The sequence below is a fragment of the Dromiciops gliroides genome, chromosome 6 (genome assembly GCF_019393635.1).
Source record: "Dromiciops gliroides isolate mDroGli1 chromosome 6, mDroGli1.pri, whole genome shotgun sequence".
NCBI classification, from domain to species: Eukaryota; Metazoa; Chordata; class Mammalia; order Microbiotheria; family Microbiotheriidae; genus Dromiciops; species Dromiciops gliroides.
In genome coordinates, this window is record NC_057866.1 from 257,912,817 (window position 1) to 257,925,262 (window position 12,446).

Here is a 12,446-nt window from a genome sequence, read left to right on the forward strand (position 1 = left end):
CCCTACTCTGAGCTGGCACATGGGAGAGGATGCGCACGGCCAGGCAGGATTTCTCTCTGCCTCTTTCCATAAACGGGGGAGGGAATAGCGAAGAGTCGATATCAGTTTGTCAATTTTGCCCCCTACAGCGCCACCTGCTGGTTTCTTTTCCACGTGCCAGTGATAATGGAGATTCGATTAGGGTAGATCGGTCACTCAGTGGGGATAATAACGGATCCTGGGAAAGAGAGAAGACGGCTGATCCTCAAAATGGTGTCAGGGGAGAGGCGATGAACAAGAAAGGTTATTCTGGTTATTTCACAGAGTTGCCTAGGACGATCTTAGAGGATGCCACCCCGATGTGACCACTGAGCTTTAAACATAAAACGAATAGTATCGGAACAATTTCTCCCCGCGTTTTTTCCCCCGAATTAATTTGCCACGAAAACCGTGGAACAATTTTTCATCTTTACAGCAGGAAGTGGGAAGGAGACGAGTAAAAATGCGGTTCTTTGCAATACAATTGCATTCACGTTAAGTTGCATTTTTGTGTAAGACAAAAACAAAAGGCCATTTGGGCATATTGAGAAATTCACTTGATTTAGGCTTAGAAGATTTTTAATTTGGGGGCAGCTAGGTGGCGCAGTGGATAGGGCACCGGCCCTGGAGTCAGGAGTACCTGAGTTCAGGTCCGACCTCAGACACTTAACACTTACTAGCTGTGTGACCCTGGGCAAGTCACTTAACCCCAATTGCCTCACTAAAAAAAAAAAAAAGAATATATATTCCCATAAGTAAATAAACCATTCTTCATGTGGTTCTTACCAAGAAATGCTGCCATATTCATCACTTGACTGAACACACAACTTGCAGGAGGCTCATCACCTGCAATACTTAAAAAAAAAGTTTCATTGGAGTTGGGTCAAAATTCTCCTTCCCTATGGACACATCGCCCACCCCCTTCCAGGAAAGCCCACAACATGAAATTACCTTATATAGGGTGCATGTTTCTGACCAGGTTTCCTAAAGAATAAAACATGGAAGCCCAGATTAAAGATCTGACTTTTTACTTCACAGATGAGTTTCACTCACTGGTGAATTTTTTTGCTGAGCTTACTGACCAAAAGCAAAGCAACAGAGATAAACTTTACCTTTCGGGCGCATTTAAAGAGAAAATTTTGTTATCTTCCACGGCTATGAAGTATCTAGAACAAGAGAAATTTAGAAGAGAGAGAAGAATGAGAATAATTTCTCTTGGTTTATTTATTAGGAAAAAATGAATGAAATCATCCAATTAACAGATCTCTCAACTGCTATCACTAGATTTCATTTAGTCTGTGGGAGCTCAAAAGTTTCAATAATATCATTTTAGTCCTCAATGCACACCCCTGACCTAGATGACAAGAAATCTTGCTTGAAAGAGAAAAGTAAGATCTGAAGGGAGTAGCCTACACCGCAAGTGGCAAAACCAGGATTAGAAGTGAATCACTCCAAAAGTAATTTGGTTAACTGCCACAGCATCATTGCTTAAATCAAACTTTTCTTGTTTTAAAGTTGTCTCAAATCAGGTGGCCAGTTACCTAGGAACTGGGGGCATGCTATATATATATATATATTTTTTTTTTTTTTTAGTGAGGCAATTGGGGTTAAGTGACTTGCCCAGGGTCACACAGCTAGTAAGTGTTAAGTGTCTGAGGCCAGATTTGAACTCAGGTACTCCTGAATCCAGGGCCGGTGCTCTATCCATTGCGCCACCTAGCTGACCTCTGCCTTATATTTTTTATTGATATTTTTTACATTGTGTACGTTTCTCTCCCATTTCCCCCCTTTTTGGAGAGCCATCTTTTATAACAAGACATAAAAATGGGGAGGGGGAAGCTTAGCAAATACAAACCAATGCATTGCAGTGTTCCACACCCATAGTTCCCCATCTTTACAAGAAGAGGGGCCAGCTGTGCATTCTTTCTTCTTCTTCTTCTTCTTCCTCCTCCTTCTTCCTTCTTCCTTCTTCCTTCTCCTCCTCCTCCTCTTCCTCCTGCTCCTCCTCCTGCTCCTCCTTCTTCTTCCAGGGCAGTAAGGGTTAAGTGACTTGCCCAGGGTCACACAGCTAGTAAGTATCAAGTGTCTGAGGCTGGATTCGAACTCAGGTCTTCCTGAATCCAGGGCCGGTGCTTTATCTACTGCACCACCTAGCTGCCCCCCATTCTTTCTTCTTTAGGGTGAAATTTGATCATTATAATTTTGCATTCAGTTTTGATCATTTTGTTTTTCTTTCCATTTATTTTGTTACAGTCATTATTTATATTGTTTTCCTGGCTTTGAAGTCAGAAGCCTTGGGTTCAACTCTTGCTTCTGTCACTCACTTGTTTGTGTGGTCTAGGGCAAGAACGTTCCTATCTCTAGGCCTCTCTAAGATGAAGACTCATGATGGCTTGGATTTAACCTCTGCGTGGATGACTAATTATGAATGAGATTATGGAATAAGTCTTTGCCCCACCAATGCCTGAGGAGTAAAACCAGCGAGTAAATTTTAAAAATGTTATCAGGTCATAAAATGTTTTATGTTTACTAACAAAATGAAATAAATGATCAGTATTCATGCCTTGGTTAGCTTCTCTTTCCCGCCCCCCCCCCCCCAAGGAATTTAGCAAGGAGAATGGAGTATATTTTTCTTTTTCTTTTTTTAGTGAGGCAATTGGGGTTAAGTGACTTGCCCAGGGTCACACAGCTAGTAAGTGTTAAGTGTCTGAGGCCAGATTTGAACCCAGGTACTCCTGAATCCAGGGCCGGTGCTCTGTCCACTGCGCCACCTAGCCGCCCCTGGAGTATATTTTTCAAAGCAGCTCCCAATTCCCTGGGATTCAGTTTCGTCATCTGTGAAAGGGAAGGATCACTACTAGGGTTCCCCTAGACTCTACTGAGGCCATGAAGTACAGGGTAGCATGCGGAGTGACTAAGAATCCTTCCATGTTTATCCTTGCACCTGTATCCCAAGATACCTGAATGAAGGGTAAGCCACTTACACTATCCACAATCCGGCTGAAGTAAATAGGGTGAAAACAAGGGGTAAAAACATCCACACGCTGCATTTCTTCCCATCCATGCCTGCTCCGCTGAAACAAAGGGAAAAAGAGACAGGTTACTGAGGAATACTCCCCTCCGCCCAAATACAATTCACTTTTTTTTAAGGGCAATGGGGTTCAACCATATTTACTCTCCTTGTTGCATAGTAGAGAGATCTCTGGGCCCAGAAGTCAGGAAGACCTGAGTTCAAATCCAGTCTCAGACACTTACTACCTGTGTGATCCTGGGCAAGTCACTTTATAACCTCTGCTTGCCTCAGTTTCTCCACCTATAAATTGAGACAGCTAGGTGGCAAAGTGTTGGCCCTGAAGTCAGTAAGACCCAAGTTCAAAATCAGCCTCAGATACTAACCAGCCACACAGCTGGGCAAGTCACTTAAGGCTGTTTACGTCAGTTTCCTCATCTGCAAAATGAGCTGGAGAAGGAAATGGCAAACCTTTCCAGTATCTCTGCCAAGAAAATCCCAAATGGGGTCACAAACAGTTGGACACAACTAATCAATTTTTTTTTTAGTGAGGCAATTGGGGTTAAGTGACTTGCCCAGAGTCACACAGCTAGTAAGTGTCAAGTGTCTGAGGCTGAATTTGAACTCAGGTCCTCCTGAATCCAGGACCAATGCTTTTAGCTGCCCCACAACTAATCAATTTTTTTAAAAATTAGGGATAATAATAGCACCTACTTCTCAGGGTTGTTCGGAGGATAAAATGCAGACTTCAAAGCACGACATAGAGATCGTTGAAATAACAATAGCATTCCTAGAGCTACATCTTATTTTAGCCACAAAGCAGACGGTCCGTTTCTTATAACTTCACGCACAGAAAGCGCCTTCTCCTGCAGGAAGTTATGGGCATGATCCCCGGAGCAGGAAGGAGGTCAGTTAATTCAATTTCTTTTCTGAAAAGATGCAGAGCGATGTTCCTTCCTATCGGGGCCGTTGTCTTTCTGACACCCTCAATAACTGTATTCTTATTATCTTTTAGGGAAACCCGAGCTCCCCCATTTTGGGTTCTATTCTGAAGATTTGAGGGTCCCCCACCGGACTAAGCGTTCGTTCGGGGAAAATAGCAACAGAAACAAAAGAACACCATTCTATCCGGCAGAAGAAGAAAGAAATTCTAAGTTTGGAAACTGGAACTTCTCCCGGGAAACTGTTCTGAGCAATAGCCTCGGAAGACAATGAAGATCGATGCGCCAGACAAAGCCGCCGGGTGGACCGAGCGCCAAGTCAACGGGCCCCGAATACGTTGAAGAATGACATGTCAAGCGTTCTGGGTATGACAAGCCTCACGTACCCCTCCCTCCTCCCCAGGAAGAAAAAAACGGCACAAAGGAAATCTGAACAGCTTTGGAAGCCACGATTTATAAAAGGCGACACTCATTGAATGGAAAAGAAAAAGAACAAAGAAGCTCGCTCGCTCCCCGTCTTTTTCTGGCTCCCCCCCCCCCATCCATCTGTCTCTTTTTCTCTCTCCAACACACGCACGCACACACACTCTTCTTGTTGTTCAGTCCTGTTCGTGACCCCATTTGGGGTTTTCTTGGCCAAGATCCTGGAGGGGTTTTGCCATTTTCTTCTCTAGTTTTTTGTTTTGTTTTGTTTTAAACAAATGAGGCACCTGAGGTTCGGGAGTTAAATGACTTGCCCAGGTCACAAAGCTAGTAATTGTCTGAAGTCATATTTGAACTTAGAATGCCAGGCCTGGAGTCAGGAAAACCTATCAACTGCTCCTCTCTCTCCCTCTCCCTCCCTCCCCCTTTCTCTCTCTCTCTCTCTCTCTCTCTCTCTCTCTCTCTCTATGTTTCCCTCTGTGTGTTTCCCTCTCTCTGTTTCTCTGTGTGTGTGTGTGTGTGTGTCTCTCTCTCTCGGTTTCTCTCTCTCTGTCTGTGTTTCTCTCTGTCTGTTTCTCTCTCTCTCTCTCTCTGTGTTTCTCTGTGTTTCTCTCTCTCTCTCTTTCTCTGTGTGTGTTTCTCTCTCTCTCTGTTTCTCTCTGTGTGTGTGTTTCTCTCTCTCTCTGTTTCTCTCTCTGTGTGTGTTTCTCTCTCTCTCTGTTTCTCTCTGTGTGTGTGTTTCTCTCTCCCTCTGTTTCTCTCTCTGTCTGTGTTTCTCTCTCCCTCTGTTTCTCTCTCTGTCTGTTTCTCTCTCTCTCTCTGTTTCTCTCTCTGTCTGTGTTTCTCTTTCTCTCTCTCTCACGAAGTAATCTCTTTGCTACTTGAAATTGTAATGATTGGAATAACGCCACCTGCTGGAGACTTACTGTAGGAAAGCTCCAACATGAGGAGAAGGCCTCTGAGGGCAGGACCATGCGTCTTTTTCTTTGGCCTCAGGAAGTGACGTTTGCTTTGAGGGAAGAAGAAGGGGGAGGCTGGCGCTCTGACTCTCTCTTTTTCGTGTGGACTCTGGCGGAGAGCGGAGCTAGGAATGCTCTCTCCCTTTAATAGATAGATGAATCTAGGCCTTTCTCTCTCTCTTTACCAAATTCTTCTTCTCCTTAATAAATGCTTAAAAGTCTAACTCTTGCTAAAGCTTATAATTTATTGGTGACCACTCATTAGATATTTTAGACAATATAGCTAGAATTTTAGGACCTTACAAAATGGAAAGAAGTCTATCTGTAGTGTATTCTAGATGCTCAAATTCTGCTCCTACGGAGCATCCACTGAAGGCCACTTAAGTCACTGACTCCCAGAGTAGAACACCCCTCACCTTTCTCCAGCCTCACAACAGAAATCAAACCTCAGGAAACAAGGCTCCACAACATCTCAGGAAGCCCAGAGAACATCATGAATGACCTAACCCCATGGAATAACGCCATGTCTGGACAATATCTTCTGGGAGTCCTAGGATTAGCTACCACCTTCTTTTCAGTGGTTGCTGTAGCGCTTGTGACCCCCATGAGACTCTGTCATTTACTGGACTACTCAAAATGGATCCCATCACCAACAGCACGCTCTGAGGCACCCCATGCATGAGCTCTCAGAGACTGGGTTTCTCTGGGGCCTCAAGGCATCTAGAAGGTGACTAGGGGCTGCGGTGGCTGCTAGCCTGGGCAAGTAGGGATCCCATCATACGTAGGAAAGCTTTGGTTCAGCTCAAAATAGCCATGAAAGATTCCAGAAAAGACAGAAGATTCTTCAGGACAGGGGGCTTTATCTTTGGAATAAGTCTTACTTTAATTTTGATACATCTTTATGGGTTATATGGTGGTGGTTTTCAAATGTTTTGGTTTCAGAATTCCTTTACTCTTTCCCTCTCTGTCTCTCTGTCTATCTCTCTCTGCCTCTCTGTGTCTCTGTATCTTTCTGTCTCTCTGTTCATGTCTCTCTATCACTGGAGAGGGAGGAGAAAGGGGAGGCCATCAGGCCTAAGTGACTTGCCAAGGGTCACACAGCTAGTAAGTATCTGAAGTCAAATTTGAACTCAGGTCCTCCTGACTCCAGGGCTGGTGCTCTATCCTCTGCGTCACTTAGCTGCCCCCAGGACTCCTTGACTCTTTTTTTTTTTTCTTTTTGCTTGGCAATGAGGGTTAAGTGACTTGCCCAGGGTCACACAGCTAGTAAGTATCAAGTGTCTGAGGTCAGATTTGAACTCAGGTCCTCCTGAATCCAGGGCTGGTGCTTTATCCATTGCACCACCTAGCTGCCCTCTCTTTAATGTCATGCTTCAGACAGCTAGATTCTCATATCTGCTTCTGTGTTTAAACTATTGTGATGTATTGTTTGGGAAAAGAAGAACATTTTATAGGCAAATAATATCTTTGTATAAAATTAGTTTTGACCTTGCGGACCCACTAAAAGGGTCTGGGGATCCCTGGGGGTCCTCAAACCACACTTTGAGAACCACTGTTCTAGGGGGATTGAAAAGATCTTGGAGTCACTTTGAGGTCTAAAAGCATTAAATAGAGGCATTAGTCTGTACTCATGTAGTGTCTGTTGCATGTCACTCAGACCCAAGTCTAGAGATCCTGAGGCTAGTAGAATGGTGGTGGGGGGGGGCAGCTAGGTGCCACAGTGGATAGAGCACCGGCCCTGGAGTCAGGAGTACCTGAGTTCAAATCTGACCTCAGACACTTAACACTTCCTAGCTGTGTGACCCTGGGCAAGTCACTTAACCCCAATTGCCTCACTAAAAAAAAAAAAAATGGGTGGGGTATCCCAATACACAGAAACGCTAGCTTCTGCTTATACTCTACCGAGATAATAACTTCAGTAAAGACTGGAAAAGTTGTCCTTGGCAAATACCCTGATGGTGTACTTAGCATATAAAGTTAAAAGGATTGGGTCCCAGTGATAGTACTTGCCTCAGGGGAAATACTACAAATTCGCTGCTCTATGGCACCCAGAGAGTAGTTAATAATAATAGCTAGTATTTATAGAGGGTTTAAGGTTGCAAACCACTTTACAAACATTATCTCACTTGATATTTAAGTCCTGGGACATAGGGGGTATGCTGTTTCCTCAGTCTTCACCTTTTGCTTCTGAGAGTTATTAGGAATTGAGCTCCCTGACACATGCATTTTTATCTATTTGGAAGAGAGTGGCTAAAGAGGAGTAAAAGAGACCAATTCAGGACTGGTTACCTACCCTACATGAGTTCCCTACATACTCCATTGAAAGTGGCACAACTCTGTGATGCTGCGTATATTTATTTATGCATATATTTACAAATTAATTTATGTACATTTGCTTCTTTATCAATTATATTAGTTTACATTCATATATGCATATTAATATTTCTTTAGGCATATATTCAAGTTTAATAATATGTATAGTTATATTCATTTGTTCATGCACATACACATTTATCTTTCCTTTTATATTTATATGCTTATTGATTTCTATTTATCAACCTATTCTTTCATTCATTCATTTTTATTCCTTTATAGTTATTTAATTTTATTTAAATTTTCTATTTCTTTATGTTTATTCATTCATTTATTTTCTCCATTTCTTTCTCTTCCTCTCATTCTCTCTCTCTCTCTTTGTTCTTTTTTTCTTTCTTTAAATCTGGGTAAATCATTTTCCAAATTCTGGTTGCTAAGTATTTATAATTTTTATGCAACAATTCTTCTGAGAACATGGGCACTCATAGTTTTAGTTTCCTAAATATTTACATGCTGACACAAAGCACTATCAGGAACATTCCAGAAAATAGCATCATATCCAGCACACTTCCTTTTAAATTGAAATTCTACTTTCCCCTAAGAAGGAAAAGATGTTCTAGGTGACCTTCTGAGAAATTCCAACCCCATGGTTTTGCTTAGATTGATTTTAGCCTCTTGAGGGACAGCACAGTCCCATCCTAATCAGACTGGCCTCAGAATGCTCAATAACTGCATCTACAAGTTTAGTTTTTGTTTTTTAGATTAGGTTGCTCAAGAAAATACTAAGTTTTGTGAACAGAAAATGGGTTTTCTCCAATGTTATCTTTTTAAAAATTTTTTTTTATTTTATTAATTTTTTTTGGTGAGGCAATGGGGGTTAAGTGACTTGCCCAGGGTCACACAGCTAGTAAGTGTTAAGTGTCTGAGGCCAGATTTGAACTCAGGTCCCCCTGAATCCAGGGCCAGTGCTCTATCCACTGCGCCACCTCGCTGCCCCTCTCCAATGTTATCTTGACTCCTTAGCATTCACATCCATTCAATCAGCAAAATAATTATAGGGAAAAGAAAAAAAAAAAGTCTCCCTCAGCCTATATTGAACTTGTTTTTTCATCATCCACATCCCCTCCTACCACCCATAATTCCTTCCTGCCATGATCTAGTCCTTCATTAGCACCTTCTAACACATTCTCCCACAAGAAGAATCCCTTTGTGTTCATCCACTAGTTTTATATCATCATTTTCACCATTTTCACCATTCATAGGGCAACGTTTTTGCTCTTCCTTGGCTCTTTTATCACATTCTTCCATTCTTTCTCTTGTGCCCCTGTCCCCATTTTGCTTCATTTCTTCCCTTCTCTTTCCCAGTATCAGGATAATGAATTTAAGAAGTCACAGGAAATATTGGCCTTCTGAAATATTTCTAATAGTGGATACACCACAACTAATGAAACTCTGTATTTAAATTAACTCCTACTAGATAATTAAGCCCCTTCCTGAACATGTACATTCACACGTACGTATGTATGTGTAAATATATGGATATACACACAAATGAACTATTATTTGATGTGCTGGAATAATAATTTATTAAATTTGGTTCCATAAAAGAACTGAGGTTTTCTCTCAAAGTACATGAAACATACATGTGTCAGGTACATATATTTGAGTGTGCATACACAAATATAATACGCACACATCTTTTCATAGTATACACATATATATACATACACACAAACACACATGTCGTATTTAGTGAATTACTATACCAATGCCCCAAATAATAGGTAATTTTTTCCCAGAGGAATAGGGTTATTTCTCCACTCCCAAGGGAGTGGCTTCCTGACCCAAGAGGATCCAGCACAATGTATACCTAATACCTCTTTTCCAAGAGTCAGCAGTGATTTATAGACTCTTAAATTCCATTAGTACTCACAGAATTCCAAGGAAGGAGATCAGGTCTAAGGATTATTGTCAATTCCATTTTATGGAGGAAGATACACCCTCCAAGTGTCTCATATACTTTAAGACTGTAGAAGTTTCATCTGATTTCTTCTGAATATTTGCCAAACATTCACTGGTGTTATACCAGCTCATTTTGCAAAGGGTGTTTCTGGCTCAGTAAATGACTCAATTTGAAATTCCTATAGCCCAAAGCCATTCACTGACAGCTCTGCCATGCCTTTACAATCGTTTTATCTGATCCCAGCTACAGGTGCCAGAGCAAACACTGAGTCTTCATGATGCTACATGCCTGATTGCTAGGCATAAGGAACCATTGCCAACAAACACTGTTCAATGAGATCAAGATGGTGAGTTTGATGACTCTTAAAAGCATTAACTTAACATTTAAAAATGCACCACCAATAACTGGCTATCTCTCTCATATCTTCAGTCCTCTCCCTCCTCATTTTCATCTTCTGGCTTCCTTCAAGTTCAAACTACAAATCTCACCTTCTACAAGAAGCTTTTCCCAATCTCTCTTACAGCTAATGCCTACCCTATGAGAATGTCTCCAACTGATCTCCCCTGTATCTTGTTTGTTTGCATATCATCTCATCCGTTAAGACTGGGAACCCCTTAAGTGTTGGGAATGTTTTTATCTTTGTTTATATCCCTAGTTCTGGCCCAATAACAGGCCCATAGTAGGTGCTTAATCAATGTTTGTTGGCTTAACTTGACTTAAATACAGTAAACACATAGAAAATATATGAGAATTCCAGAAGCAAAATCAGGTAAGAAGAATAATTACTGGCAGAACACTAAGGTTAAAGAACACTAGATCTATGCCTGTAACCATCAAGTCAAAAATAATGATACACTTTTTTGGGGGGGGAGAGGGGGGAGGCAATTAGGGTTAGGTGACTTGCCCAGGGTCACACAGCTAGTAAGTGTCAAGTGTCTGAGGCCGGATTTGAACTCAGGTACTCCTGACTCCAGGGCCTGTGCTCTATCCACTGCGCCACCTAGCTGCCCCAATGATACACTCTTAACCAAAATTCAGGATGTTACTAGCAAATGAATCTTGGCAGCTTCTCTCACAGGAGACCAAGACCTTATGGTTTCACGTCTTCAAAAGAAATGACACTACTCTGTGACCCTGGGCAAGTCACTTAAACCTCATTGCCCCACAAAAAAAGACTCTAAATGAAAAAATGAGGCAGGTTGGTGGCATATGTCAATAAAATAAATCAAAAAACTTGGACAGGGAATCATGGTAGAGAATACTGAATTAAGGATAGTAATGATGATGATGAGAGCTCACTTTTCTGTAGTAGAGGAGAAGCAAAGGAAAGGATACATAAAGAAACTTTAATGATCCTTCAGGGAGATCCCTGATGAGGTCAGATTTAAGAAGGGCATATATGGAGTATAAAATCAAAGAATATAAAACAGAGGGGCAGCCAGGTGGCACAGTGGATAAAGCACTGGCCCTGGATTCAGGAGCACCTGAGTTCAAATCTGGCCTCAGATACTTGACACTAGCTATGTGACCCTGGGCAAGTCACTTAACCCTCATTGCTCCACTAAAAAAAAAAAAAGAATAAAAAAAAGAAACATAAAACCCGTAAGAATAATGTTGGGGGGCGGCTAGGTGGTGCAGTGGATAGAGCACCAGCCCTGGATTCAGGAGTACCTGAGTTCAAATCCGGCCTCAGACACTTAACACTTACTAGCTGTGTGACCCTGGGCAAGTCACTTAACCCCAACTGCCTCACTAAAAAAAAAAAAAAAATTAAAAAAAAAAGAATAATGTTGGGAAGTCCAAATCCCAGAATAAATGAAGACTCAATAAATAATAAAGATAACAATAACCTTTAAAAAAAGCTTTGAAAAGTTTGTCTGTGGTAAAAAACAAACAAACAAACAAAAACAAAGAAAAGTTAATTTGGGTTCCTGTAAAAAATGGTGTCATGTGAATCACAGAATTTTCGAGTTGGAGGGAACTGTAATAACCATCTCATCTCATGTATGCCTGGAAAGGACTCTACATTAGAACACGGCCAAGATGTGGTCATCTAGTCTCTACTTGAGGACCTCTAACAAAAGAGGGAATTTACTAACATTCAAGGAAGTCCACTGGTTATGAATAACTCAAATTGTCAGAAAGCTGTTTTTTAAAAATCAAGAATTAATTAGATTCTTGGAAAGATGCACATATTAGAATTTTAAACGAAAGAAGAAAAAGAGGGTTGGTCAATTTCCATTTTGTTTCTATCAAAGAGAATTATTTTTAGATTGGATAGTTTAGCACGAACATGGAATTAGAGCCAAAGATGGGAAACAAGCAGCCAATCAAAAGATTCAAGTCATCTGGCCTCAACAAATTATACTCAAGGGGGATCATAATAATAATACCTTATATTTATTAGCATTTCATAGTTATTAAGCTCTTAGAATAATAGAATGTTGGAGTTAGGAGGGATATCAGAAGTCATCTAGTCTAATATTTATTTTATTTAATTAATTAATTAATTTACTTACTTACTTATTTCTTTATTTCTTTATTTTTGGTGAGGCAATTGGGGTTAAGTGACTTGCCTAGGGTCACAGCTAATAAGTTTTAAGTGTCTGAGGCCGCATTTGAGCTCAGGTCCTCCTGACTCCGGGACTGGTGCTCTATCCACTGCGCCACCTAGCTGCCCCCTAATATATATTTTAAATACTTGGGTGGATTGATGATCTTGGTGATGGGCTATTCCCAACAATGATGGAGACCGTAACTCATCCATACCTTCCCAAACTTGTATGGCTTTTGCATATATAATACTGTAGATTCTCCAC

The 12,446-nt window shown here is 41.2% G+C and overlaps 1 protein-coding gene across 3 annotated transcripts in view; it reads right to left on the minus strand.

Moving 5' to 3' along the window:
- TMEM150C (transmembrane protein 150C) overlaps positions 1-12,446 on the minus strand; it is a 60,996-nt gene that overhangs the window by 22,538 nt on the left and 26,012 nt on the right. For all 3 annotated transcript variants that reach the window (XM_043973093.1, XM_043973094.1, XM_043973092.1), the window contains exons 2-5: positions 3,003-3,092; positions 1,131-1,184; positions 970-1,002; positions 805-872 (exon numbers count right to left, since the gene is read on the minus strand). In XM_043973093.1, coding sequence (XP_043829028.1) covers positions 805-872; positions 970-1,002; positions 1,131-1,184; positions 3,003-3,082 — 235 coding nt within the window. In that variant the 5' untranslated portion in view covers positions 3,083-3,092. The remainder of the gene's footprint in view (positions 1-804; positions 873-969; positions 1,003-1,130; positions 1,185-3,002; positions 3,093-12,446) is intronic.